The sequence below is a fragment of the Pelodiscus sinensis genome, chromosome 4 (assembly GCF_049634645.1).
Source record: "Pelodiscus sinensis isolate JC-2024 chromosome 4, ASM4963464v1, whole genome shotgun sequence".
In the NCBI taxonomy this organism is placed as follows: domain Eukaryota; kingdom Metazoa; phylum Chordata; order Testudines; family Trionychidae; genus Pelodiscus; species Pelodiscus sinensis.
The window spans coordinates 14,125,122-14,152,616 of record NC_134714.1 but is presented as its reverse complement, the minus strand read 5'-3'; the positions used below and the strand labels follow the sequence as shown (position 1 = coordinate 14,152,616).

Genomic DNA, 27,495 nt, shown 5'->3' with positions numbered 1-27,495 from the left:
CACCCCTGATTTTGCTCATCTCTACTGTGTGTTATACGTTTGGACTAAGCATGAATTAGTAGCAATTAAAACACTACAGATGGGGCCTATATGTAGGAAGGCCAGTTTTTGTGACAAATCCTTCCCTCATAATAGAAGACTGTTTATACTTCATGGCTGCGTCTAGACTGGCATGATTTTCCGCAAATGCTTTTAATGGAAAAGTTTTTCCATTAAAAGCATTTGTGGAAAAGAGTGTCTAGATTGGCACGGATGCTTTTGCGCAAAAGCACTTTTTGCGGAAAAGCGCCTGTGCCAATCTAGACGTGGTTTTGCGCAAGAAAGCCCTGATCGCCATTTTCACCATCGGGGCTTTTTTGCGCAAAACGGTTCTCAGTTGTCTACACTGGCCCTCTTGCGCAAAAGCATTTGCGCAAGAGGGCTTTTTCCCGAATGGGAGAGTCATTGTATTTGCGGAAGAACACCGACAATCTTACTTTAGATCGTGAGTGTTCTTGCGCAAATTCAAAGCGGCCAGCGCAAATTCAAAGCGGCCAGTGTAGATAGCTGCCAAGTTTTTCCACAAAAGCACCTGCTTTTGCGGAAAAACTTGCCAGTCTAGACGCAGCCATATGTATAACTTTCTCACATATTTTCTCTAGTAGGCCATACAGCACAATGGTTTGACAATGTCCTTCATATACTACACTCGTCCTCCTCCCCCCATGTCTTTTACTCTTGTAGAAGAGCAAATAATCTTTTGAAAAGAGCATCCACCAACAAGATCAGACTTTACCCAGTATGTTTCCATTCAGTAGAAAAAAAACTTTCTTGCAGTGAAGTCGTGTGGTTTTCCCCCCCCCCCAGAACTACCTCCCTATTTGCAGAACTCCACTAGTACATTGAAATGCATTGAAACAGCTAAGAATTTCCACTCTGCCTTACATAAGTGCTTCACTGTAACAGTTTGTTATCAACTGGCTCCCCTGTATTGGTGCTGATTAACACAATTCATTACACTCAAAGTCTCTTATGCAACAGGTGCACACCCCCATTCTTTGTTTGTTGATTAACAGGGCGGGAACAAATTCCCTAGCTAAGATATTTGTTTAGGGCTGCTAAGATTACTACTGCACTGCAACAAGGCAGATATTTGTTTTTCCACTCAATATACATGTTTAAATGATGTAAGCTTTTGGTTAGTTACAGTGGAGCTGATTCATCACAGCCTATCCCTAGTTCTATACCAGCATAACTCCACTGATTTCAGTGGAGTTACACTCCCAAGTTAAAAACCCAACAAGGCTGTGGTGAGCAGCGTTTATAATGCTACAGTCCTGTATTTTAGTAATATGATCAGGCCCCTAAAAGGAGAGCAGAAAACTAGCTGGGAAGCTGGGTTTGGATAAACCTCCGAACTTTTGCCAAACTGACTTAAATACATAGGTTTTTTTATAGGTTGGAGATCGGGTTTTTTAAGGCGACTCCATTTCAACCAGCCTTAAGAACATAAGAACAGTCATACTGTCCATCCAGCCCAGTATCCCGTCTGCCTACAGTGGCCAATACCAGATGCCCCAGAGGGAGGGGACACAACAGGTAATCCTCACATGATCCCTCCCCTGTCACTCACCTCCAGAGAAACAGAGCTTAGAAATACCATTTCTAGCCATCCTGGTTAATAGCTATTGATGGACCTAACCTCCATGAAACTATCTAGCTCTGTTAAGTCCTAGCCTTCACCACATTTTCTGGCAAGGAGATCCACAGACTGACTGCATGCTGAGTGAAGAAAAACTTCCTTCTGTTTGTTTCAAACCTGCTGCCTATTAATTTTGTTTGGTGACCTCTAGTTCTTATATTGTGGGAGTAAGTAAATAATTTTTCCTTATTCACTTTTTCCACACCATTCATTATTTTATAGACCTCTATCATATCCCCCCTTAGTCTCCTCTTTTCCAAGCTGAAAAGCCCAAGTCTTTTTAATCTTTCTTCATATGGGACTCATTCCAAACTCCTAATCATTTTTGTTGCCCTTTTCTGAATCTTTTCCAATGCCAATATATCTTTCTTGAGATGACGCGACCACATCTGTATGCAGTATTAAAGATGTGGGCGTACCATGGTTTTATATAGAGGCATTAAGATATTTTCTGTCTTATTCTCTATCCCCTTTTTAATTATTCCTAATTCAGATTCTTCCCATCCCCCGTGCCAATGCTTCCTATGGCTTCTCACCAGGGTCTAACCCAAAGCTCATGGAAGCCAGTGGATTGCCCTGCCACGAACCCCCTATGTGTATCTTCAATGTGTACAGTTCTGTACAGTACATTTGTGGTCTCTACTGAGTCCTCACATCTCTGTGCACCGTTCACTTAATATGATCTAGACTGCACTGCAAGCCAGAGGCACAGAGACTTAACACAAACTCCCCTTAACCTCCCAATGGCCAGACCAGAGGGGTAGGGATTAGGAGATAGTCCTTTGGATCTAGATAGGAATGGGAAGGAGAATCTCCTGGCCCTGTTGGGAGATAGTAGGAAGAGGTGCTCCCTGGCCTTGGGTAAGATTGGACTATTATCTAACACTGAACTACTAACATTCCCAAATCGTTTGAGAATTGTCCACCAGTGGACCATGCGCAAATGTTAGAAACACCTCCTGTGAAACAGCCCAATGACACCAACTTACTAGTAGGCATCTTACAGCCATCAATTACCCATATTTTCCCACATATAATCCCAGCTAATCCAAGCAGAGGAATGAGTTACCAAATCTTCATTTGTGGATCTCATAGGTCTTCTTATTCTCAGAAGTTCATGATTTGATCATAAAAGCTATTCAGAGATTGACTAGAGCAGGTATTAATATTTTCACAGTTGAGTTCACAGAGTCAGAATACTGTCTTATGTATCATATATTAATACATTCCCCCAACAAGTTTGGCACCCTTGAATGGTAAGAATTAGAGGTACTAGAATTAGAGATAAGTCACTCATACAACCTGAAGTCTGTGTTCTAATCCAGATGCTATAGAAAATTCATTCCATGAATCAAGTGATTAAATGAACCAGTTTAAGTGTTGCGACCCAGGGTTTGGATAAGCATCCAAAAGTCCACGTACACCATGAAAGCTTACTCCCCTCATTCTGATGCCTCTCAATGTCCAGCTCACCCCATATCTAATTTCCAGCAATGACTCAAGAGTCCTATACCACCCTAAAATCATTAAAGGCAGGTATAAATTATGCTGGTTAGCTAAGGTCAATTACATCAGCCAGAAATCGATGGGGCGCAAGATAGCATTCATCATAACAGAACCGACATCTCTCTAGTATGGGGGCTATGTCAGATGCATGTTACAACAGATTTTTATGCAGTAGGATGACCCTCCAGAGACCGAACAGCCTTTGTCTATAACTATTTATACCACTGGAGTGGTACAAAATGGCCAGAATGCAATTGAGGTTCAAAGCTCAAATTTCCAATAGTCCCAAAGAGTGTTCTGTTTTTTAACATTTGCTTGTAATCAACAGTTTAAGGTGAGTGACCTTCTACAAATGGGGCCAAATTAAAAAGGACTGAAATGACAAACACCAAAAAAGCAAAGCTGTTTCAGTTGCTGCAGCAAAATACAACATTCTAGTTCTGCAGACAACATGGTTAGTATTGTACAAGTCTGCTTGTTGTCTCAAACAGAATGCAGTGAGATCATTTCCACCCAGTAGAGAGCGGGAGTAGGAGATGAGAGGTGAAGAGGCAGGTTTCCAAGGAGAGATGCAACATTTTTCAGATGCTGCCAAGATGCTGTTCCCTGGTAAATGAAGTCTCAAGTCCCAAACAATTTCCCAAAGGAAGAGAGAGTCACAGCTGCCATATGGGGAGTGGGAAGAGGATGCTGCCTGGCAAAACGGCTCAGAAAACACATGCACAAATGCACGCACGCATGCACGCGCGCACACACACATACACACAATTTGCTTTGTAACTGTTGTGAATCATAACACCCATGTTTTCCTTCTAAACACATTCTTTTTAGCTAATAATTAGAATAGAGTATCAATAGTAGATTAAGTTGTCTGTAATTTTATACAACAACTCACTGGTGAATGTAGAAAACAGGTGTCTCACAAAGTATATCTTGACGACTTCTCTTCTCCTGGCTCTTGGGTAGACGGAAGGCAGCGTGTCTACTATAAAAGGCCATTAACTGGGATTCAAGACCTCTGCATTCAATCCTTGGCTCTGTCATTGATCCAATGTGTGCCCTTGTGCAAAGTCACTTAAACTCTACATGCCTCTGCTCCCTTAAAATATAAACCACTGTGACTTGACTGTGTAGACTGTAAACACTTTGAAGAAAGTACTCTCACTACATGTTTTCTTTTGTACAGTGTATTGCAGTACCTGGCCTGGCTTTGGACTAGCTGATGCCTCAGTTTCCTCTCCGTTCCACAGACCAATTGTCTACCCACATTCTCCACCACATGGAAGTGTGGTGGTTTGTGCCCCCTGTCCAGGAAAGGCTGACTTTCTCAGGTTTTCTAAGTCCTTCCTGCAAGGCACAGATTTAATAATTCAAACAAGACCTCACAAAGTGGCAAAAAACCTCACAACCAAAGCAAGGCATCAGGACTCAAAGGTCTTTCAGCCTGCACTCCTCTCTCTGCTCCAGGGCTACTCACAATAACCTAACTCCTTTCCACAGCTCCCTTCAACTAAGCTTTCTCGGCTTCTCAACATCTGAGACCTTCCCAGTTGGGTCTCACAATCAAACAGGGCTGGCCAGCCCAAGGCTCCTGGCCTTGGAAGGGGCAGATCATTTTGTTCCAAGGCCACGATGGACTCCCATCTTGGTTGGTCCTATGGGTGCTGTCATAATATAAATAATAAGTCTTGTAACTAATTAATGAGAAACTTTTTCTTTCAAAAGATTTTATCCCATCAGCCTATGATAACTGTTCTTGTGTGACTGGCTTCTGAGTGCAATTGGCCATCTGTAGCTTTTTTGTCGATATTTCACAAGATAAGGTCCTTAGTGTGCCCTTTAAATCCCAAGCAAGAGACCATCAGAAAAATTATGAAACACTGTTACCATCTCTACTTTCAGTGTCCAGTCTGAGTCATCTTGGGCTTGGTTTTCAAAAGGTTAGGTACACTCCTCCATGCTCAATTATTCTGCTAGCATGGCAGAAAATCAAACCTAAGGTATTGTAAGGTGGGTGCCCAAAAATGGAGGTGCCCAGAATCACTTATGACCTCTGAAAACTGCTTCTTCAGCCTCTGTGCCTCAGTCTTCCCATCTGTAAAATGGGCTCACTACTGACTCTTTCTTTCTTTCTTTTTCTTTCCCCATAAGCATGTTATGAGATTTATTCCATTGCTTTGCCTTCCTGATTGGAGGGTACTTTATAACTGCAAAGGTGTGTTGTTGTTATCTGCAAATCTTAACATTTTCAAACAACAGAAGAGATTTAAATTATGTTAAAGGGAAACATCTGAAGTATGGGAAAATTAATCACACTTCTACACACACAATAGATGTGTAAATTAATTCTGAGTAGATGCTATATGTTTAAAAACTCAAAAAAATCAGTAGGCACAGCTCATGTTTATTGCATCATTTCAGAAATCTTCAGACTCCCACAAAATCTTCCTGAGATTCCAGATACATATCCCCGCTTGTACATGTACTCTCCCCTACTCTGGTAGCAAACATTTTCTTAACAATGCCTTTCATCCTCTTCATTTACTCCTAGTGTTCCTAGTGATTTAGTGTGGCCTTTTAGCACTTCCTTTTTTGAAAGCAAGGTACTCCTGACTTAGAAAGGCTCCAGATTACATATTACAAACAAAGTGCTTTCTGATTGCTTAACAACAAAGCTGCTATACTACTCACCAACCCTTGGACTCTTTACATTGAGACTGGGTGGCTTTTGAAAAGATATCCTCTAGTTCAAAACAAGTTTGCTGTAGACTGCAATCAGCTGGGGCAGAGATCTTCTCATTATGTATGTAAAGTACACAACGGGAACCAAGTCCTTGTTTGGGGCCACTTGCCTCTACAAATATTAATTAATTGGGCTCACACAGAAGGGAAAAATAATTCCCTCTGTTACAATAACCAGTGGCTGAAATTCTTTGCTCTTTCGTATGCAGGAGGTTAAACCAGATAAGTATAATAGTGCCATCTGGCCTTAAAAATTATATTTTAATTTCCCTGAGTCTTTTAGCATCTGTCTATACTAAGAAAATCCATTAAAGATAGCTTTCATGATGTAGCTCAATGTATACCTCAACATTTTCCCTACTGTAAATACAAATCTACTCCTCCTACCTCAGTATAGCTGGGTAAGGTTCATACAGCCATGGATTTTGACGCCAGAAGGGATGACTAGACCATCATAAACACAAACTACAGACTTCCATCCCGTTACTGGTGTACTGAGCCTGATGACTTGTGTTTGGCTCACAAAATCCTAGAATGTTAGAACTCAAGACTTCTCCAGGTGCAAACACGTGGCAAGGATGATGCATATTGAGGTCGCTAACCTCGATGTATTTTCCTAGTGAGGACAAGCCCTTTTTTGCATGTGTATGTTATCAAATCTGGAAATGTAATCTTCAATTTCTAAATTCTACATGTTACTCACATATTCTATAGATGGTCCAGTCCACAGCCTGCCTACAGATGACTGACACATGGCTCAGCTCCAGGTCCTCAGATAAAACCAAGTCTAAACAATTCCAGCTTCCAAGTATCTTGCACTTCTTCCCAGCTGTCCCTTGCTTTCTGATTCCTAATGCCAAACCAGATTCTTTGGGTAATGGTAATCCTTCACATTTCCTAGTTTACCAAGGTCTATTAAACTCATTTCAGTGTGACTTGCAAGTAATCTCTAGCGGGAATGGAGCTTATCTCTATACATACAAAAAAAATTTCCTGTGGGACAAGAGTGACGTCATCACATCACTCTGCACCCGCAGGCCCCATCTTCGCATGGGCTCCCTGCCCCGGACTGTTTGGGGGCCTGCAAAGCCGCCTGGCAGCCCAGCCCGGACAGATTCCGCCTCCCACCCATCTTGCCCTTTCAGCTCTGGACGCAGCCTTTCCGGTAGCCTGTCCCCTGGCCCAGGAGCTGCTTCAGCTGGCGTGAGGCCTGGAGCACGACCCCCTCATGCCAGGAACAGAGGCAGGCTCCCATGCCCCGAGGCGCCATGACTGGCTCCAAGGCCGCTTGCTTGCTCCGCTGTAGTTCTTGGCACGCTCGGGCTACTGGGCCAGCAGGCTCAGGAGAAGTGCCAGGCACAGGGTGAGGCGCTCCGCGTCCCCAGCCATCCACCGCCCCATCCTCCACCGTGCCCCACGTGGCCACATCCTGAGCCGCCACAGTGAGACCCAAGCCCAGCCTGACTCCCTCCAGCCCAGCCACACGTGGGGCTGCAGCAGCAAGCAGCACTTCTGAAAGGCAGGTGAGGAGGCACCTGGCAGCACTAACTTGAGTAGCCCAGGCCCTCTTTGCCTGATGCTGCAGCCTTGCCCCTCCCTGCTCTCCGGCACAATTGGAGCACCAGTGCTGGCTTCCCGCTGTGGCAGGAAGAGGGGGGTGGAGAGGAAGCCCCAAGCCTCACTGTGCGAGGAAGAAGCATTCCCCCTCGCGGGCTGGGAGAACAGCTGCGCACCAACGCGCTGTCTGGAGGCTTTTCCTGTGCTCCCACTGGCCAGATTCCAGCTAATGAGAGCAGCAGGAGGCCGAGCCTGGGACGGGCATGGGGCCTGAAGACTAGTAAGTTCCCCCACCTCCTCATGCCCAGACCTTGCACCCCCAGCCCCTCCACTGCAACCCCACTCCCTCAATCTGCTCCTGCCCCCTCCCCCTTGGCCAGACACTCTGCCCCCAGCCCACTCCTGCCTTCTCCCACTGGCCAGACACCCTACCTCCAGCCTGTTCCTGCCCCTCCCCCAGCCACACACCCAGCCCCTGCACCCTCCCCTGCTCCTGCACCCTGCCCCATGGCCCCATCTTGCTCCTGCCCCTTTCCACTGGCCAGACACCCTGTCCCCAACCTGCTCCTCCACCTTCCCATTCTCCTGCTCCCTCCCCTGGCTCCTGCACCCTTCCTCCTGGCCAGACACCCTACCCCCAGCCTGCTCCTGCACCCTACCATCCACTCAGACCTTGCACCCTCAGCTCCTCCTGTACCCCACCTCCTGCCCAGATCCTGCGCCCCCTTCCCTACCTCACTCACTGGCCCTGGCCCACACACTGAACCCCTCATTTTTGGCCCCATCTGAGAGCCATGGGGGGTCCGCAAAATCCACTAACCCTCGAACCCCAGAAGAGTTAATCTGGCCTGAGGCCTTGAACCTCAGTCCTCCGCCTCCCCATGGGGCTGGAGCACCAGGAAAGTGAGGTGTTTCAGTTGGGGGCCACATCAGTGAGGGTTGGAGGTTTTTGGAGGGACTTTTTTTTCCCCCCTTCTCACTTGTGTGGTCCCAAACTGTTTTTTTCTGCGGGTCAGTGGTCCCCGACCCAAAAAAGGTTCCCCGCCCCACCATAAATAAGACAATGCTGAAAACTTTGTGTTGGACATAATATTTTACTTTATTTAAAATGAAGCATGGGCAACAAGGCCCCAATCGGAGACCAGCCCCCATCTGGCTGCAGAAAAGGCTGGTGGTGACCCCCTCTTGCTGCGGCATGGATAGGAGGAGAGGCCATGGTATGGCTGCAGCAGACGAGGAGTGGGGAGAGGTTTGTGAGTGTAGCAAGCGGGGGCGCAGCCTGCTAGTTACAGGAAAAAAAAATGAAAATCTTGATTTTGCAATGCAAAGGTCACCTCCTCAAAATTTCCTAATTTAGTGCTCGCTCGTTTATATTGTAACACTGTGAACACAGTGTCAGACTGACAGCCCTGGAGAGACTTGGTTTGCAGAACGGGCTCTAGCAGTACACACTGTCCCCATGCGCTTCAGTACGGATCCAGCGTATTTAACACAAGTGGTATTTCGGTCTCCATGCCCATTCCAAATTCAGCCTCTCTGGTGAAACTACCAACTAGGCTTCCCAACAAGTGGGTGGGACATTCGTCCCTTAGGGTATGTCTACACTACCCCGCTAGTTCGAACTAGCGGGGTAATGTATGCATACCGCACTTGCTAATGAAGCCCGGGATTTGAATTTCCCGGGCTTCATTAGCATAAGCGGGGAGCCGCCATTTTTAAATCCCCGCTGCTTCGAACCCCGTGTAGCGCGGCTACACGGGGCTCGAACTAGGTAGTTCGGACTAGGGTCCTATTCCGAACTACCCTTACTCCTCGTGAAACGAGGTGTACCGGTAGTTCGGAATAGGCACCCTAGTCCGAACTACCTAGTTCGAGCCCCGTGTAGCCGCGCTACACGGGGTTCGAAGCAGCGGGGATTTAAAAATGGCGGCTCCCCGCTTATGCTAATGAAGCCCGGGAAATTCAAATCCCGGGCTTCATTAGCAAGTGCGGTATGCATACATTACCCTCCTAGTTCGAACTAGGAGGGTAGTGTAGACATACCCTTAGGAAGTAAGCTCTGACCACCAAATTCATTTCACACAGATACTTAACAGCCAGAGCTAACGAGAGACTTTGCTGGACCCTGGGGGGAGCTGACTCTGAGCCCTCCTGGAAGGGGTCAGCACGAACCATATTAACTATCAATGTGTGATTGGAGAACACAAATATTTCAATGTTCAAATATTTCAATGTTCAATGTTCAAACCCTTAGCCTAGAGTTGCCTTTCAATAATCTACACTTGGAATGTACAGAGGCCAGTAGAAGGGCTGAAAACCATCTGTTAAAAAACGTATTTGATAGAATCTGTCTTTTCTGCCCAATGTTTTAACTGCAATTATGGCATCTTTACTTCGTCTAGCAAAGGTGATGTTTTTCACCAAAAGGCTTTTCTTTTGCTGCTGTTTTTTAAAACCAGTAAAGCCTATATTGGGATGACCCAGTATTATGGGTCTCTGTGCCTATTAATCATCTGAGGCTGCTAAATGAAGTGTATCTATTTTCTCTGTTACATTACTATTGGCAACCAGGTCTTGAGTAAGTGCCCAGATATATTTCCATGGCAACAAAAAGCATTCAAGCATCACTCTTGCTTTGTGCCAATTTAGCTTAAAAATCTTCTGTTGTAGAACTGAGTATGGTACATTAAGTAAAATAAAAGTAAGATGCAATGCTCTGAAAAGAGTCCAAGGGTAAACAGGAAACATGTATTTTGCAGGACCCAAGGAAAAAATGCCAAATACAAGACGAAAAATTTTCAAAATTTTAATATTGATATTAGTGAACGACTCTCCTTTACCAAATGCCAGCCAGCCCATATGCTCACTTACGTTGTCATTTAGGGTTAAGAACAGAGCTAACAGAAACAAGGAAACCTCTTACATCTCCCTTGATCATTTCAATCCGAAACTGAAATGTGAAGTTGTCAGGGTAGCCCGTCTCCTCACATCTCAGTCATCGGCAGATCATTTCATAGGCTCAGCATCGATCAGTGGACCCAAAGAGCAACGGAAAAAATGGAGGGACAGTTATGTTTAGGAAATGATATGCCATGCTTTGGGTAGCAGAACATGTTCAATCATATCGAGACAACAGGGGAAATTAAAAAAAAATCTATTTTAAAGCAGGAAGAATGCAGCGCTTTCACACTTTAGTTACTGCATTACATATACTGCAATGTATTCTCTGAGATCAAAGAAGCCAGAGCTTCCTGCCATAACATGACCTTGATCCATGCACACAAATTCACTGCCACCAAGTCATGCGGACACAATAGGGTACGTGGTGCAGAGAAAAGCATGAAAAGTGTGGAAAGCTGGTGCTTAGAGTTGACATGGAAGGGACACTGGGCAGGCATGGGGAGCTCTGGGAAGTAGGGTTCCATGATTGCTTGACATAAGCTAATAGGGAAAGAAGGTGGTAGGAGTAAGGTCATAGGAACCAACATGGATCCATTAGCCAGGAACTCTCATAGAGCAGGTGTTGAGAGAACCTAGCCACTATTAAAAGTCCTTGAATGTCAAATGCTGCCCTCAGTTTGGAGGAAGGGGCTTAATGGATTTCATTCTCTTGCATGGCCCCATAAATGCCTGATTATTCTAGTTTTATGCAGCATTTGTGAACTTAGCCTTCTAGCACAGGGCTGGGAAAGATGTGGCCTGGGGGCCAGATCTGGCCCACCTAACACTTTGATCCAGCCCGCAGATTACATCTGCCCACTTTCTATTTATATCCTGCTGTCTGTGCCCACCAAATTTCCAGGCGGTGGCTCAGGCAGCAACATCCTATTTAAATGGCTCCTGGCTCCTGGCAGGGGCCGGAGCCACAAGCCCTTTAAATAGCTGCAGCTACCTCAGGTGGCTGTCAGGCAATGTGGCAGAGGCAGGGCTGAGAGCCGTGAACCCTTTACTGTGTTTTTAATTCAAAGCCTCTGTCCCCAGACAACTCTGGGGAATGGTTTGTCCCCAGCTCCGCCCCTTGCACTCTGGCCCCGCCCCTTTCAGGGAGTGGAGCCAGCCTGTGACCACGTCGCTAAATTCATCAAGTGACCTGCTTGCAAAAAGTGTTGCCCATGGACATGCAATGAGATCACATGCAATATTTTGCAGAAGCACAGAAAATCCAGACCACAGTGAATACCACCACCACCACCACGCAGCTTGAAGGGCATTGTGCTTAAAGCTGCTCATCAACCAAAGTTTAAAGATTATTGCAGTCCTCTCTCTCTGTTATTAGGGGGGAAATTGGTATGAGCCCTTTGCGTAGCTGACATTCAGACCCTTGAAACTGTACATTTAACTTATAGACTCATAAGGCCAGAAGGCCCCACCATAAGCATCTGGTCTGATCTCCTACACATTGCAGGTCCCAGAACCTCACCTACCCAAGGCTGTAATAGATCCCTAACCTCTGGCTGAGTTACTGAAGTCCTTATATCATAATTTAAAGACTTTGCGTTATACAGAATCCACCATTTACACTAGCTTAAAACTGTATGTGCCCCATGATGCTACAGAGGAAAGAAAAAAAACCAAAACCATCCAGAGCCTCTGCCAATCTGTAGAACCCTGCGTGGACACAAAATTTGTATCCGCATCTGTATCTGCAAAAATGAGCTGCAGATATCTGTGGATGTGGACACCCTTGGATATGAAGCAGATATCTATGGATTTGCAGGACTCTACCAATCTGGCGTGGGAGAAAATATGGCAATCAGCAAGGACAAGACACACCAGCCAGACATTTGGAAAAGAGTTCTCTGTAGTAACTAAGAGTTCTCCCCATCTAGTATCCAGTCATTCGCTGTTGGAGGTATTTGCTGCTAATAGTCGCAGATCAGCTACCTCCGCTGAAGGCTGTCATCATACCGTCCTCTCCATAAATGTATCAAGTTCAGTCTTGAAGCCATTACTTGGGGAGTATAGTGGGGGCAAACACCTGCTCTGGGATAAAAAGGGTTAAAAACAGCCTTGGGAGAGAGTTCTCCCAGAAGCCAATCAGAGGTAAGCTAGAGTCAACCAGTCAGGACTCAGCTAGGCTGTATAAGAAAGGCTCCTAGAGGAGAGGAACTCATTCTTGCTCCAGCTCTGGAGGGAGAGGGACCTAGCTGTCTGCTCGCACAGGAAAGAGCAGTGATGGGGGAAAGCAGGGTGAGCCAAGGGAGTTTAGTTCTGAATAAACTCCAGACTGAAGCATAGTAACAGGTGCCCAGGGAGCTATTAGGACTGCAGAGGAGCATCCAGGGTAGGGGAATGCAGCAGGTCCAGTCCACCCTGCCAAATGATGAGTGTCCATTTCAGACTACAGTTTGCCTGAGGCAGGGGCTAGATGGCACCTGGCAGTAGGTCACTGATGCAAGGTGTGAATGGGTGGCTGGGATTCCCTGGGAAGGGAGGACCCCACTGTGTGGGGCAATGCGGCAGGGCAGTAACCTGAGGGAAGGTCCGGACCTGTGGTGGTGAACAGACAAAAATGGTAATAGCGAGTGAGACACCTCCAGAAGTGGGCGCTCCGAGGTTAGACCAAGCTAATTCATGGAATGAGCAGCGGGAAGTGCTGGCTCGTGAGGTCCGAGCTGCTACAGGGGGATATCTGGTATGTGCTCTTGGGTAGCTGAGACAGGCCCCTGAAGTTATTCATTTAACTTACTTTTTTAAAAATCAAATTCTGATTCATTTCCTGTAACGTCCCGCTTAGTGTCCTCTTGGATCTTATTTGAAAAAGTGTGAGGAGAAAGAGTGATCTAGAGCACTTCACCTGTAACTCTGGAAACACAGCTAGCTTCCCGTACTGCATTTCCCAGCAAACCGCACAGAAACAGACTGAGATTCCTGGCAAGGTCTGATACTTTTTTAAATCAATGATATACAAGCAGAGGCTTCTCAAAGTGATGGCTTAAGGCGCAAAGCTCCCTTTGAAGGGTTCTGCTATCTGAAGCATTTTCACTGAAATCCACAGCACACTAACATGTCAGGCTCATAAGCCTGATTTGAATATATGTGGGAAATGAACTGCATTTCTGAATTCGGGAACAGGGCCTGATTTTCCTCTAACCTACTGTGTTTTTACACCAGTTGAACGCCACTCACTTTAATGCAATTAATTCTGAAAGACAGAGGAGAATCAGGGCCATTAGCGTGGTTGGTTGGGGGATTTTGGAAGCTGTGAGAAATCTACCAGGGATGACGTAAAGTAAAATGAGCAGATTAGTAACTAAATCAATCAAAGTCAAAGGAGAGAAACAGGCCCTCCTGCATAATGTTGCTAGGTGATTACTACCATCTTACCTGACACATATGCCTTTCCATTAATATTTTCTAACGAGCCAGCCACATCAAGGTCACGCTGAAGGTCCTTTATCTGCCTGTTGAGGTAGCCTTCCTCTTCGGGTATGGCAGGAAGCATATCTAACAGCTGGTGGTCATCACATTCCTGGTAAAATCTCTGAGATGACAGAGAGCTGGTGTCATCTGGCCATTGCTCTGAGGAGTTGGTGTTGCTTCTCACTCTTTTCTGCCATTGCAGATCCATGTCGGAGCCATGGGCAGGCACCTGGGAATCAAGATCCTGACTTGTTGATGGAGAGTGACTGTCTGTGGGATGCATATCCTCAGCACCTGGTATGTTCAGGCTAATGCTTCCTTCATCTTCTGCATCTTCAGAATAGTCCTCATAAACGCTGTCACTGTCTTCTAAGTCCTGATTTTGATCTTCCTCCGGCTTGTGGTCCACTCTGCTCAAGTTGACCAAGGAAGCAGACAAGGAGTCTCCTGCCTGTTGGACCGCTTCGTACATCCGGGACATCCAAGAGGAGAGGGGCTGGAGGAAGCTCTGAGCATTCTGAGAAGCCATATTTATACCATGACCAGTACCGGATGATCAGTTGTTCAGTTTTGCCAGCATGCCACACTTACAATTCTGCGAGCTATAGAATAAGCATTATAAAAGATTACCATAAATCACTTGTCCATCAAGGTCTGTGTGTTAGCTTTCAAACCTATCCAATCTAGACAGAAGGAAAGGCAAGAACCCTTCCACCAGCTTAATGATACCACCACGAAGCCACCACCAGAAATCCAAGACTACACAGCAAGGCATGCATTTTATAGTCGACAGCGGAGAACTCCTATGGCAGCCAGAAGAAACCTTTGACAAAAACATAAATACAGACGACTTGAATGCCAGCACTCCTTGTGGTGCTCATACATTACACTACTCTCACCAAAACAGTCTATATAAAAATATTCTGTGAGCAAATTTCAGCCAACGTTTTCAAAGCATTTGCGAGCCTTGATTCCCTTGACACCCTTTGGAGGTAAATATCTCATCACACCCATCATATAGAAGGGGAAACTGGGGCAAAAGTAGTTTTGTTTTTTTAATTGATTTGCCCAAAGATCACACAGTCGATCAGCTGCAGACAGAAGCACAACTCCCTGCTCCCAATACTGTGCTGTAGCCATATACTACACAAACGTAAGTTCCCGCAAGGGAATACAAGTCCATAGGCTGCATTCATTTCTATGAGAAGGTTCAAAAGGAGCAATTGTTGACAGAGGCAGAAGGAGCGCAGCATAACTGTAATGCTCTTTTGATGTTTAAATGAAACATAAGCTTCTTCTATTCTGAGGCCCTGATTCAGCAAGGCAGTTAGGCCCAGTTTTCAGCATTGTCTGCAGTCCCATTGAATTACGTGGGATTAATCAGAGACTAAAGTTAGATATGTACTTAAATATGTTGCAGAACCACAACTTAAGACCATTTCTGATTTTTTGGAAGCAGAGTGTGGAGAGAGGCTGATAAATCTCAAATTTTAAAACTAATCTCAATGCCTACCAGGACAGTGTGTCATTTTTTAATCCCCAGAAAGCTGCAGGAAGGCAAGAGGCCCTCATGTGCATGCCTCTGGCACATCGACATAGTCTACACAGCGCTACATTTCAAAATAACGTGCTATTTCGAGCCATCCCGTATCCTTCGTGCAACAAGGTTTACCGGGATGGCAAAATAGCGCGCCCGTGTTCTCAAAAAATATTTTGAAATAACGAGTGGCTTGTGTGGAGGCGAGGTAGCTATTTCAGGATACCGGCGGTATCCTGAAATAGTCATGCAGTGCAGATGTACCCTAAGAAAGGGAAACTACAGGGAGACCATAAAGAAAACTTCTCAACAATTATACACAAAAGGCTGCACAACAGTATCCAAAGGAAACTGGTGGAAGCCCCACTGTTTGGGATCTTTAAAACTAAAGAGACATTTGCCCAGTCTTTTTTTAGGGAGTAGACCTCCACCGAATTAAACATGGATGACCCAATCAATCTTTTCCGTATGCACGTTCCATGACTGATTATTTTTCCGAATAATGTTCTTTTAACTGGCTATAGTTTGTTTTATAGAAATCTCCAGGACGTCTGTTGTCATTAGATTGTACTTAAAATTATACTCATTATCCCTGTGATAAAAGCCTGGGTGACAATCTTTGACAATACATTTTTAAAAGCAAATGGCTATCACGAAGCCTTCTGATACATGCACAGACACTGATCCAATGCCAATTTGAGTCAACTGGAATCTTGCCATTGATTTTAGTGGCTCATTAAACCAAGGTCATATTTCCCATGCAATCAATCATGCCCATTTCTTTCACTGTCCACCCGGCTCCTGTTCAGCCACTCTTCTTCATACAATCTATTTGTTTTAACTCTGAATTCAATTCATTTTACACAGTCTCTAAATGATGTTTTTTCTAGTGATGACTCACTGCACTGTAGATGTTTTTAGGGGATGCTGGCAGTGCTAATGGCTCGGGAGAGAGTTTAGGACTTTCAGGGCTTTTCAGGTAGGAGGTGTTTTGAGTTGGCTACATTCAACAGTGGTCGCCAAGCATGGTAGTAAATCGTTGCTTCTAAAATGGAATAGTTGGTTTAAAAATAAAGAGAACAAAACCTTTCTGCATTTTTGTGAAAGGATACTAGCTCATGTCTGAGATCTCCTTAGTGCTGACTGGCAGAAGCCACAGGGTCAATTAGGGTTATTAGGATCCTTTACATTCACCAAGAGGGGTCGTGTAAGTTCTTTGTTGAAAGTATGCGTCACACCAGTCACCGCCACCATTGTGAGACATATGCACAGAGAATAGGTAAGGAGTTCTCTATGTATACTGAACACTGTGTTTTTAAAATATCAGTGTTAAGACAGGTCCCCAGAAGGTGATAAATAGATTCTAGGCAACCCGGGTAGTCAATACTTACATTTCTGTTGGGCCACTGTGTATTGTATGTCTCCGTGCCAACCACATCAGCACAGAAACAATGGGCACATTTAGTGACAGGATGTGTTTGTTGCCTGGGTCAGGTGCTGGCCTGAGGATTTACAAAGACAAAGGAACTCCAAGATTAGCCTCTAAAGACAGCACTTCCTGGGACAAAGGTCCATATTTTGTAACTGCATAAAAGAAGTAGAAAGGGGACTACGTGTCATCTTTTAATCTGAAGACAAGTTGCCAGCAGGCTTGATCTTATGAAAGGAAGGTCTCGGCCATTCTGGTTGAGAATGCTGGGAAAAGGAAAGGCTGGGGAAGGGGGAGAAGCAATCCCGTGTAGGGAACACAATAATGTCCTTTGAGGTAAATTTAGGCTCTAGCAAGGCTGTTATGATTTTGGTTTCTATGTAAGTCTTTGTTTTCAATAAGCTCACTTACTATCATTTAAATCCCTTCATTGATAATAGGCACGCCTGGAGTAAAAACATGAGTAATTGTACCGTAAGTGCCATGAGTTAAATAGAGTTAGAGGTCAGGTCAGGCTATGCCTGCTGCCACAATGAGAGTACAGTAGAATCCCGATTATCCGACCAAAACGGGACCGATAGGTGATCGGATTAATGAAAATGTCAGATAATACGGAGTACAGATTACGTGTACACTTGATTCGGGTGCTCTGGGCGAAGGGCAGCAGGACTTTGGGGATGTTCCGCTTGGAGGCTGCGAGAAGGGCGGCAGCAGCAGGAGCAGCAGCAGCACCTAGAGCGACGGGGCAGCAAGCACGGCCATTTTCCCGGCCTGTACCCAGTGGCTGCAGGGAGGGAAGGGGCCAGGCAGGAATGGGGACCCTGGGAGGTGGGCACAGGGGGGGATGACCCCAGATGCATTGTGACCAAGCGGCGCTGGCAGGAGGCACCGGCCCACAGGCTGGACTCTCAATCGCCCGCCGCACGCTGCAATTCAAGGGACGTCAGTGGCTGGGGCAGGGGAAACGGGCCCGGTCACATGGCAGGTGGCCGGCGGCAACACGGGATTTTAGTTTTGCTTTCAGGGGCTGCTGCTGGAGCCTCTTCAGCCGGAGAGGCTGCATGCGGCATGGCAGCGAGGGGCGGCTGGCCTTGGGGCCGCATACTCGCGCTGCTGTAGGCTGGCTAGGGATTTCTCGCCGAACCCCAGGATTTATCCGGCTATGTCAGATAAAGCGGAATGTCGGCTAAGCGAAGGTCGGATAAGTGGGACTCTACTGTAGTCAGTACCACCTGCGGCTCATCAAACCCACTGCATTGTGGGGAGTCCAGGAGGACATAAGGCTAAGGGAGCAACCCCTGACAGAAAAGCCCCACTGCCTGATGGGTGACTTCATGAAACTATAAGACCGTGAGAGTAAACACAAACAGAAAATCAGGAGTGAAGCCCCAAAAGTGGTCAGGTACTGACATCTCAATAGTTTTCCAGTAACTCCTGCAGCGAATCGGGTACTTCCTCTCCTCTGGATTTTACCACTGATGATGACAGGCGGTCTTGAAGCATGAGCAACTCAGAGCCGCAATATCATCTGCCCAGACTTGTGTCCTGGAGAGGTACCCCAGCTTCACCGCGAGCTGTGTTAAGTAGCATAATGATCCTGAAGTACAATGCATGAGCTGGTGCATATTGTTCCTTCGGGAACAGTGAATCTGTGATCAGGGGCTGGGCATCCCAGAGGGATGCTTGGAGGGCTCATATCTTAATGTGTGCCTCTTGCTTGTCTGCAGAGTCACGGTGTAGACTGGGGGTGGGGAGCCTGAGAAGGGAATACTGTACTTGTGCTGTCTGTGGCAAGGGTTATCAGAATATGTCGCCCAAATAGATGGCACAGAAAGCTTCAGTAAGAGGAATCTAGAGTTTCCAGGACAGGTAGCAGCAAAGTACCTCACAATTCTGGGTACCCAGAGAAGCATCCACATGTCATTATTAGGTCTAAAAGTCAACACCCTGCTGAGATTAATGGAGCCGTCCACAACTCCTAAAGCTATTGGTTCAAGCTGTCTGCAGATTCCGGCCAAGGTCACTGCACTGCAGTATATTCAGTTGAAATTCTGGAGATTTTGTATTCACAACCACAATACTAATAAGGGATTTGGTTTAGATTAAGGAGCACTGATTAAAAACAAAAAATAAAAACAAACAAAAAAAACCCCGAGCATCTGCAGGACCCTGGATGACAGACAGCTTTGGAAGCCACTGCTAGGCTACCCCAAAGTTGAGGTTACTGATCCAGAGTCTAGGACAGCCATTATGGCCATAAAGCCCAGCTAAACTGTTTGGCTGATAGTAAGTTGTGAACTGACACTGGAGGGTGAAACTGTTCTAGAAACTGTTTGGAGAAGCCAAGGGAGTTTACCTTTGTTAGAGACTATTTCCGAGAAGCACAAACCTAATTAACAACAGTGCCTGCTTTTATTGATGTGTATAGTGTGCGTCAAATTCATTTTAAATTACTTCCGCAATCTCAGCTCACATTTTTAGGAGGCAGAACATTTGATGAGAACAAGTGAAATGTTGGTGGGAGAAAGAACCACTTGTTTTTAAGGCACGAATCTCAAAGAAACTCCAACCAAAACCAGCTTATCGGAGTCAAACATTCCCAACCTTTTCTCTCTCTTATGAGAAATTTCAGGCTAAATAGCCTCTTTAATTACTAACAGTCTGTTTTCTTTTAGAAAGTTAGATGGGTAATAGAAAGGTCAATGTTAGGCATACAAGGAAAAGCTCCACAACCATCACTATGGAATCTCAGCAATCAATACACTGATTACTTTATTGACTGTATTATGAGTGATGGTAACTATAAGGAGTGAGCTCCTTCAGCTGAGCCTGAGGACCAGGCAGCCCAGCCCAGCCCAGACAGATTAATAGTTCAGACTGGTTGCAGCAGGATTGCCTGATTGACCTGTTCACCTGATTGGCTGAAGAGAGCCATAAAATCAGGCCTGTTTTATGCTCAGCAGCAAGTCACTGTCCAGTTGTGATTGCTCCTGTGCCTACCTTGTTCCTAGCCTGGCTCCTGTTCTGTTCCACTCTGCCCCAGCTCTGCTTCCTCCTGACTGTGATCCCTGACTCACCTCTTGGTCTTCAATTTCTCCTCTCACCACTAGGCCTTCCCACACCACATCCCACAGTCATGACAGTGACCGTGGGATATACCATCATTCCACTGCTAGGAGATCTAAAAGGGGGAAAAAATTTGGGGGGAAATCCAGTTTGAAAAATTCACAGATATTTAACATCCCCTGTAAAATGATCTAACAGTTTTCAGCACCATAGTTGTGTCTTTTAAGTGCAGCTCTCACCTCCTTTAGATTTGAAATTTTCCATAAGTAGGGCTCTGTCAGAGGTCACAGAAGTCATGGACTCTATGACTTTCCGTGACCTCCACGACTTCTGCAGTGGCCAGTGTGGATGACCCCAGGGCCATCCAGGCAGCTTCAATGGCCACTGCTGGAGTGGCCCCTACTGTTCAAGCATGGCTGGTGTGGCCCTGGGGCCAGCTACACTAACAGCTGTTTGGGCAGCCCTGGGCAGCTTGCCCAAGGGACCACCTGAGTAATGGCCAGTGCAGCTGGCCTCATGGACCGCATGAACAGCGGTCCTGGGTAGGGATGTAATAGTGTAGTCAATTAACCAATAAGCAAAAGCTCATAGGTTAATGCTATAGACTACATGCATTTATGACCCTCGCACAGTAAAATTTTTAGCAGGCTGGCCAGCAGCCCAGCTCAGTCCTGGCTTGCACCAGGTCTAGGACCTATCCCCGCTGCAGCTCTGCATTTAAAGTGTATTAGGAGCTGGGTAGGCAGGCAACCAGGCTCAGTTCCAGCTCACGCTGGGTCCAGGAGCTCAGACCCCACCCCCAGGACGGGGGTTGCTGCCTCTGTATCAGATGCAGCAGCGCAGGCGACAGGCAGCCAGTCTGTAAGGGGAGCTGTTTTTTAAATCAGGGATTAGCTCTCACCTGTCACCCTGCGCTGCTGCCTATATATCAGAGGCAACAGCGTGGAGCAGCAGGGGGCTCCTTGGGAGTGGGGCCGAAGCGCACTGGCAGCTGGCCCCGCCCCCGGGGACTAGAGACTAGTCGAATAACCAATAAGAATTCCTGAGGTTAATCAACTAGTCAATTAACCGATATTTAACATCACTAGCCCTGGGGATGGCCAGAGTAGTGGCAGGCAGGTGGCCTGGGGGCTGCTGGACCAGCTTTTGTTTGGCAGCTCCTAGCAACTGATGCCACTGGTCCCATGGCCCCCCCCCCACCAAGCAGCAGCTTAGAATGTGTCGGGGTATTTATAGCATAAATCATAGGCAGGCCATGGGCTATGAATTTTTGTCTATTGCCCGTTACCTGACCATGACTTTTACTAAAAATACCCATGACTAAATCATAGCCTTATCCATAAGCAACGTTCACTGGAGCCACACATACGCTCTGTACAACCTCCTGCCTCCCTCTGACAGTATATAGGGCTGGGTGGGTGAGCTGCTCTCAGATTCTGCTCTCTCTCAACATCCAACAAGAACTCTCTGAAGCAGAGGGGAATGAGGGCCGACAGTGGAGTACCCATAAGTAAACACATCTCAATGCACCACAGTTACTCCACAAAGCAACCTTTTCTTCTTCTCCGAGTAGTGCCCAGCAAGTGCCCCACTTCAGGTGACCCCTGAGCAGTGTCCTCAAAGGGAAGAAGTGGTTTCAGAACCAAGTCCACGACAAAAGAAAAGAGAACAGAACCTGATGCCACATCAGAGCCGAGAGCATGGACCAATGCACAGTGGTTAGACTAGAGACGACTGTGGCCCATGTGGCAGCTCCACATCTCTCAGACACTTAAAAGTTTTTGCGTCATGCTGTGGAAGCTGCTTGTGGTCTGTAGAGTGTACTCTGTTACTCTGTGGGCGGCAAAGCACCAGCCATATCATAACAAGCAGTAATATATCCACAGGTCCAACCCGACAGTCTCTGTGAAGAGATGAGGGACTCCTTTGATCCTTCTCTGATGGAGACTTCCAAAATTCCTTGGTCCTATCCAGATAGAGGGCCAATGCCTGTCGTACAGCTACTGTATGAAGAGAAGTCTCCTGCTTCAGATTAATGTGGCTTAGCCACACAAAAAAAGCCCAAACTAGTAGATGGATAGACTGGTTCAGGTGGAAATCCCACAGCATCTTAAATAAGAACCATACGTAATTTGAGCACTTTCTACTGTTCAATAATACTTGTACTCCTGTTGAGCAGGTGGATGCTAATCCTGTGAACCACACAGGAGCCATACTTGAAGCCCTACTTCACACCTCGGGCAGATGCACAAGACCTTTGTCCTGGAAGATGAGATGAAGGACGGTCAAAAGCTTGAGCCTTGGTTGGACACTCAGGCAAAAAGCAGGTAAGGATACCAACCTTGCTTTGGCCAGATTGATATTACCAGGATAACCCTAACCGTGTCCTGCCTGATGTCGTTTATCACTTTTAGAACTAGTAGCATTGGAAGGGAATGCATAGAACAGGCCCTTTGTCCAAGGACAGAGAAAGGCATCTCTCAAAAAGAGGCAAACTAGGCTCTCCTTGAGCAGAATAAGGAGCACATCCTGCTGTTGAATGTGGAAAATAGGTCAGCTGGTAGAAGTCCCCATCTGTGGAATATCTCTTGAAGAATTTGGGAGTCCAACTCCCATTCGTAGGCCTGGGAGAAGCAACTGCCAAGTTTATTCACTGCGACATTCTGGATTCCAGGAAGGTAAGTGGCTGGGATTTGAATTTGATGGGCTGTTTCCATGTACTCCAGACTTCCATAACTTTGCGGCTATGGTGCATAGGGAAGGTGATCTTGCTCCTTCCTGCTTGTTGATAGAACATGCAAGGAACATGTCCATCCTGATTGATTTGCCGCTGATAAGGGGTAAGAATTGAAGGCAGTCATTCCTGACTGCCCCAACTTCCAGCGAGTTGCTACGGAGACTGTTTCCTAATGTGATCACCTGCCCTGAGTTGTGGAGGCCTGGGCTTCCCTCCCCAAGCGGTGATGCGTTCCATATTTCTGGAGCTGGGTGAATTAAAAGACTGCTTATGCAGATATTGTGTTGACCTTTCTACCAATCCAGAGAGTCCTTCACCTGGAGGGGAACAATAATCTGTTTGTCCAAGCTGTGATTGAGGAATGGATCTTCCTGAACCAGCCCTGCAAGCAAGTGGAGGCGTAATCTCCGTTGTATGGCCCAGGAGCTGCAAAGGGGAAGTTACTCACCTTGTGTAGTAACGATGGTTCTTCGAGATGTGCCCCGTGGGTGCTCCACTCTAGGTGTCGGGTCCATCCCGGCGCCACTGATCGGAAGATTTCAGAGCCATACCGGGCCGGGCCGCGCATGCTCCCTGCGCTGCTGGTCGTTCGCGCCCTTTCCAACGATCGCGGCTCGGCCCCCCCGCCAGTTCCTCTCACCGCTCGGTCTCTAGAAGAGAAAGACAGAAACAACCCAGAGCGGGGAGGAGGGCGGGACGTGGAGCACCCACGGGGCACATCTCGAAGAACCATCGTTACTACACAAGGTGAGTAACTTCCCCTTCTTCTTCGAGTGGCCCCGTGGGTGCTCCACTCTAGGTGACTATAAAGCAGTAGTCGGAACTAAGAGCGCTCCAGGTTACTTAGGTTTTACTGTTGAAAGGACTGCGGAAGCTACTGAATGGTCCGCCCCCCACTTCTGAACTATAGCATAATGCCTCATAAATGTAGAGCTGGAAGCCCAAGTGGCTGCCCTGCAAATATCGGCTAAAGGAACTCCTCTGGCAAAGGCAGTAAATGTCGCCACTGCTCTAGTCGAGTGTGCTCGCGGCTGCGAAGACAAGGGTTTATCCCGAATGGAGTGGCATGTGGTAATGCACAAGGTGATAAGCTTGGCAATGCGCTGAGTGGAGAGTGCAGTACCCTTAGATCGGTTCGCTGTCGATATTAGAAGTCTATCTGTTCGTCTCCACTGACGGGTTCTGTCTATGTAAAATGAAAGAGCCCGCCTAACGTCCAGCGTATGTAGCAGGGCTTCCCTCGTTGAGGAGTGTGGCTTAGGGTAAAAGGAAGGAAGGACGATCGGTTCATTGATATGAAATGATGAAGCTACTTTGGGTATGAACGCTGGGTGTAAACGTAACGTTACCAAGTCCTTCGAGAAAGAAGTAAAGGGGGGGTTTGTCATTATCGCCCCTAACTCACTAACTCTACGAGCTGAAGTAATAGCGAGCAAGAAGACGGTCTTCATGGTTAACATCTGTAAAGATACAGATGCCAGAGGCTCGAATGGGGGATACATAATTGTATCGAGTACCAGGTCGAGGTTCCACAACGGAGGAGGCGGCCTTCGAGGTGGGCTTATATTGGTTAGACCTTTTAGAAATCGTTTTAACATTGGGTGAGAGAACACCGAATAACCCTGTATCGGGTGATGGAAGGCACTGATGGCTGCCAGGTGAACTCTGAGGGATGCCAAAGAAAGCTTAGCATTTCGGAGATGAAGGATGTACTCGAGGATGTGTTGTGGAGGAGCAGTCAATGGTTGAACGTTACTCTGGAGACACCAGAGAGAGTATCTGCGCGATTTTGCCAGGTAAGTATTTCACGTAGATGTCCTCCTGCTATGTATCAATATGGACCTGACCTGACTTGAACAGAGGTTTTCATCTAGCGTCAGCCAGTTAGGAGCCACGCTGTCAAGTGCAATGTTTCTAGTTTGGGGTGAAGGAGAGACCCCCGATCTTGAGAGAGGAGGTCTCGATACAAGGGCAGAGGCCATGGCTGTCGAAGTGACATCTTGTGTAGGAACGGGTACCATGCTTGCCTCGGCCAAGCTGGTGCTATTAAAATTACTGTCGCCCTCTCCGTCCTGATTTTCTCTATTACTCTGGGAATGAGGACTGTTGGTGGAAAAGCATACAGCAGCAACTTTTTCCAATTGGTCAGGAGCGCATCGCCGAGGGATCCTTTGCCGATCCCCACTCTGGAGCAGAAGAGGCGGCACTTTTTGTTGACAGATGTCGCAAAAAGGTCTACCAGGGGCGTTCCCCATCTGCAGAAGATCCCCTGAAGTATGTCCAGCCTCAGCTCCCACTCGTGGTCCGTGGGGAAGCATCTGCTGAGGGAATCGGCAATGACATTGGCTATGCCAGGTAAGTATGATGCTGTTATGATTATGTTGTTCTGTATGCACCAGTTCCAGTATCGTACCGCTTCGGCGCATAGGGAACGTGATCTTGCCCCTCCCTGCCTGTTTATATAGTACATCGCCGCTACGTTGTCTGTCAACACCCTGACTGTTTTGCCTCTCAGACTGGGGAGGAAGTGTTTGCATGCCAGAAAGATCGCCCTCAACTCTAAGCTGGTTGATATGAAGGCGTCTCTCGGTGTGAGACCATTGTCCCTGGATGCGCTCCCCGTTCATGTGAGCACCCCATCCGATGAGTGAAGCGTCTGATGTTAATTGAACCAATGGCTGAGGTTGGTGAAACGGTACTCCCGTGAGGATGTTTAATGGGCTCGTCCACCATCGGAGGGACCTGTGCACGTGGGATGGAGGAGTAACCAACTTGCGTATGTCGTGTCTCATGGGGACATACACCGTAGACAGCCAGTGCTGTAAATTCCTTAAATGGAGACGTGCATGCGGGACTACAAAAGTGGCCGCCGCCATGTGGCCGAGCAATCGCAGGCAAGTATGTGCTGAGATTGTTGTGGTTCTTTGGAGAAGATTGACCAGGTCTTTTATTGCCTGGAATCTGTCTGTGGGCAGGTATGCTCTCGCCGTGCAGGAGTCGAGAACCGCTCCTATGAACTTTATGTTTTGTGTTGGAATTAGCGTGGACTTTTGTTCGTTTACTATCAACCTGAGTGAGTTGAAAGTCTCTATGGCTTTTGAAAGCATTCGAGTTGTCTCTTGTGCCGTCCTTCCCTTTATGAGACAGTCGTCCAGATAAGGGAATATGATGACTCCGAGACGACGAAGATGGGCGGTGACAACGGCAAGGGTCTTTGAAAAGACTCTTGGAGCTGAAGCCAGCCCGAACGGGAGGACACAGTATTGAAAGTGCTCGTTGTTTATAACAAATCGCAGGAAACGTCTGTGCGCCGGATGTATGGCCACATGAAAGTAGGCATCTTGGAGGTCGAGGGCCACGAACCAGTCGTCGGTGTCGAGAGAAGGGATTATTGTAGTCAGAGTCACCATCTTGAACTGCTGCTTTCGCAGATAACGGTTTAACTCCCTTAGATCGAGTATGGGTCTCCAACCCCCTGTTTTCTTTTGAGTCAGGAAGTACCTTGAATAAAATCCTTTTCCCCTGAAACAGTCTGGGACCCTTTCTATCGCTCCGATTTCCCACAGGCGATAGGCCTCCTGTTTTAGGAGGGTCTCGTGAGAAGGGTCCCTGAAAAGGGACGGGGTGGGAGGGGTAGGAGGAGGGAGGGATGTGAATGGGATGATGAGTCCGAATTTTATCACTTCCAACACCCATCTGTCCGATGATATGGCCACCCACTGATGGTAATAGGGTCGCAACCGATGCTTGAAAATGGGAGTGGTGTCTCTGACTGTTACCGGAATGACCGGCGTGCCCTCGACCTGAAAGTCAAACTTGCTGCTTGGGTGCTCCTGTGTTATTCACCCTAGGTGGCTGAGGGCGTCTGCGCTGTGTCCTTTGCTTGGACCGGTTCTGATCGTATGGACGGTTTTGTTGTCTGCGGAACTGGTAATCGTAACGTCTTTGGAATGGGTAATAGCACTTACGACGGAAAGGTGGAACATACATCCCGAGGGTACGTAAGGTAGCCCGGGAATCTTTACCCGTGTGGAGCACCTCGTCCGTCTTCTCCGCAAACAGCTTGATTCTGTCGAACGGAAGATCCTTGACCTTAGACTGTAATTCTTTCGGTACGGCAGCGGTCGCAAGCCATGAAGCTCTTCTCATGGAAACTGCTGTTGCGATTGATCGAGCCGCTGTGTCTGCCACATCCATGGCGATTTGCAAACCTGCTCTGGCACATGCATAGCCCTCCTGCAGTATAGCTCGGAGAAGTACTTTGTCCGTTTTGGAAATTCTCTGAGCAATTTCCGATAATTTTGCAATGTTGTCAAAACTATGATTGGAGAGCAACGCTGAGTAATTTGCAATCCGGAGGAGAAGTGCTGAAGAGGAGTACACTTTCCTCCCGAATATGTCCAGTCTCTTTGCGTCCTTGTCTGCTGCCGAGTTTCTTACTTGCGGGTTCTTTGCTCTTTGAAGAGCTGCATCCACAACCAACGAGTTTGGCTGAGGGTGAGTAAAAAGGAACTCAGCACCTTTCGAAGATATGAAGTATCTCTTTTCAGCTCGCTTGCATGATGGAGTAGTGGAAGCCGGCGTCTTCCAAATTTCTGTGGCTGGTTCCAGAATCGCCTCGTCCAGCAGTAGAGCCACCTTAGATTGCTGTCTAGGGTGCAAATTCTTCAGTAACTTATATTGCTTCACGTTCACGTCCGCTAACTGAACCTCCTGTGATTGTGCTACCCTCTTAAAGAGGTCCTGAAATTCTCTGGTGTCATCTGGTGGTGAGGAGTCCATAGCAAAAACCGCGTCATCGGGGAAAGAAGATTGAGCATCCTGCGGGGAAGCTTGCGGCGCCCGGTCATCTGTGTCCGATATCTGGCCCTCTTCAG

At 47.0% G+C, this 27,495-nt stretch overlaps 1 protein-coding gene across 3 annotated transcripts in view; it reads right to left on the bottom strand.

The window, feature by feature from the left end:
• Positions 1-27,495, bottom strand: part of SYT16 (synaptotagmin 16) — a 141,808-nt gene that overhangs the window by 41,949 nt on the left and 72,364 nt on the right. For 2 of the 3 annotated variants that reach the window (XM_075926370.1, XM_075926369.1), the window contains exon 3: positions 13,814-14,451. The exons of the other annotated variant lie outside the window; for it this stretch is intronic. In XM_075926370.1, the coding sequence (XP_075782485.1) occupies positions 13,814-14,378 (565 nt within the window). In that variant the 5' untranslated portion in view covers positions 14,379-14,451. The remainder of the gene's footprint in view (positions 1-13,813; positions 14,452-27,495) is intronic. 3 annotated transcript variants of the gene reach the window in all.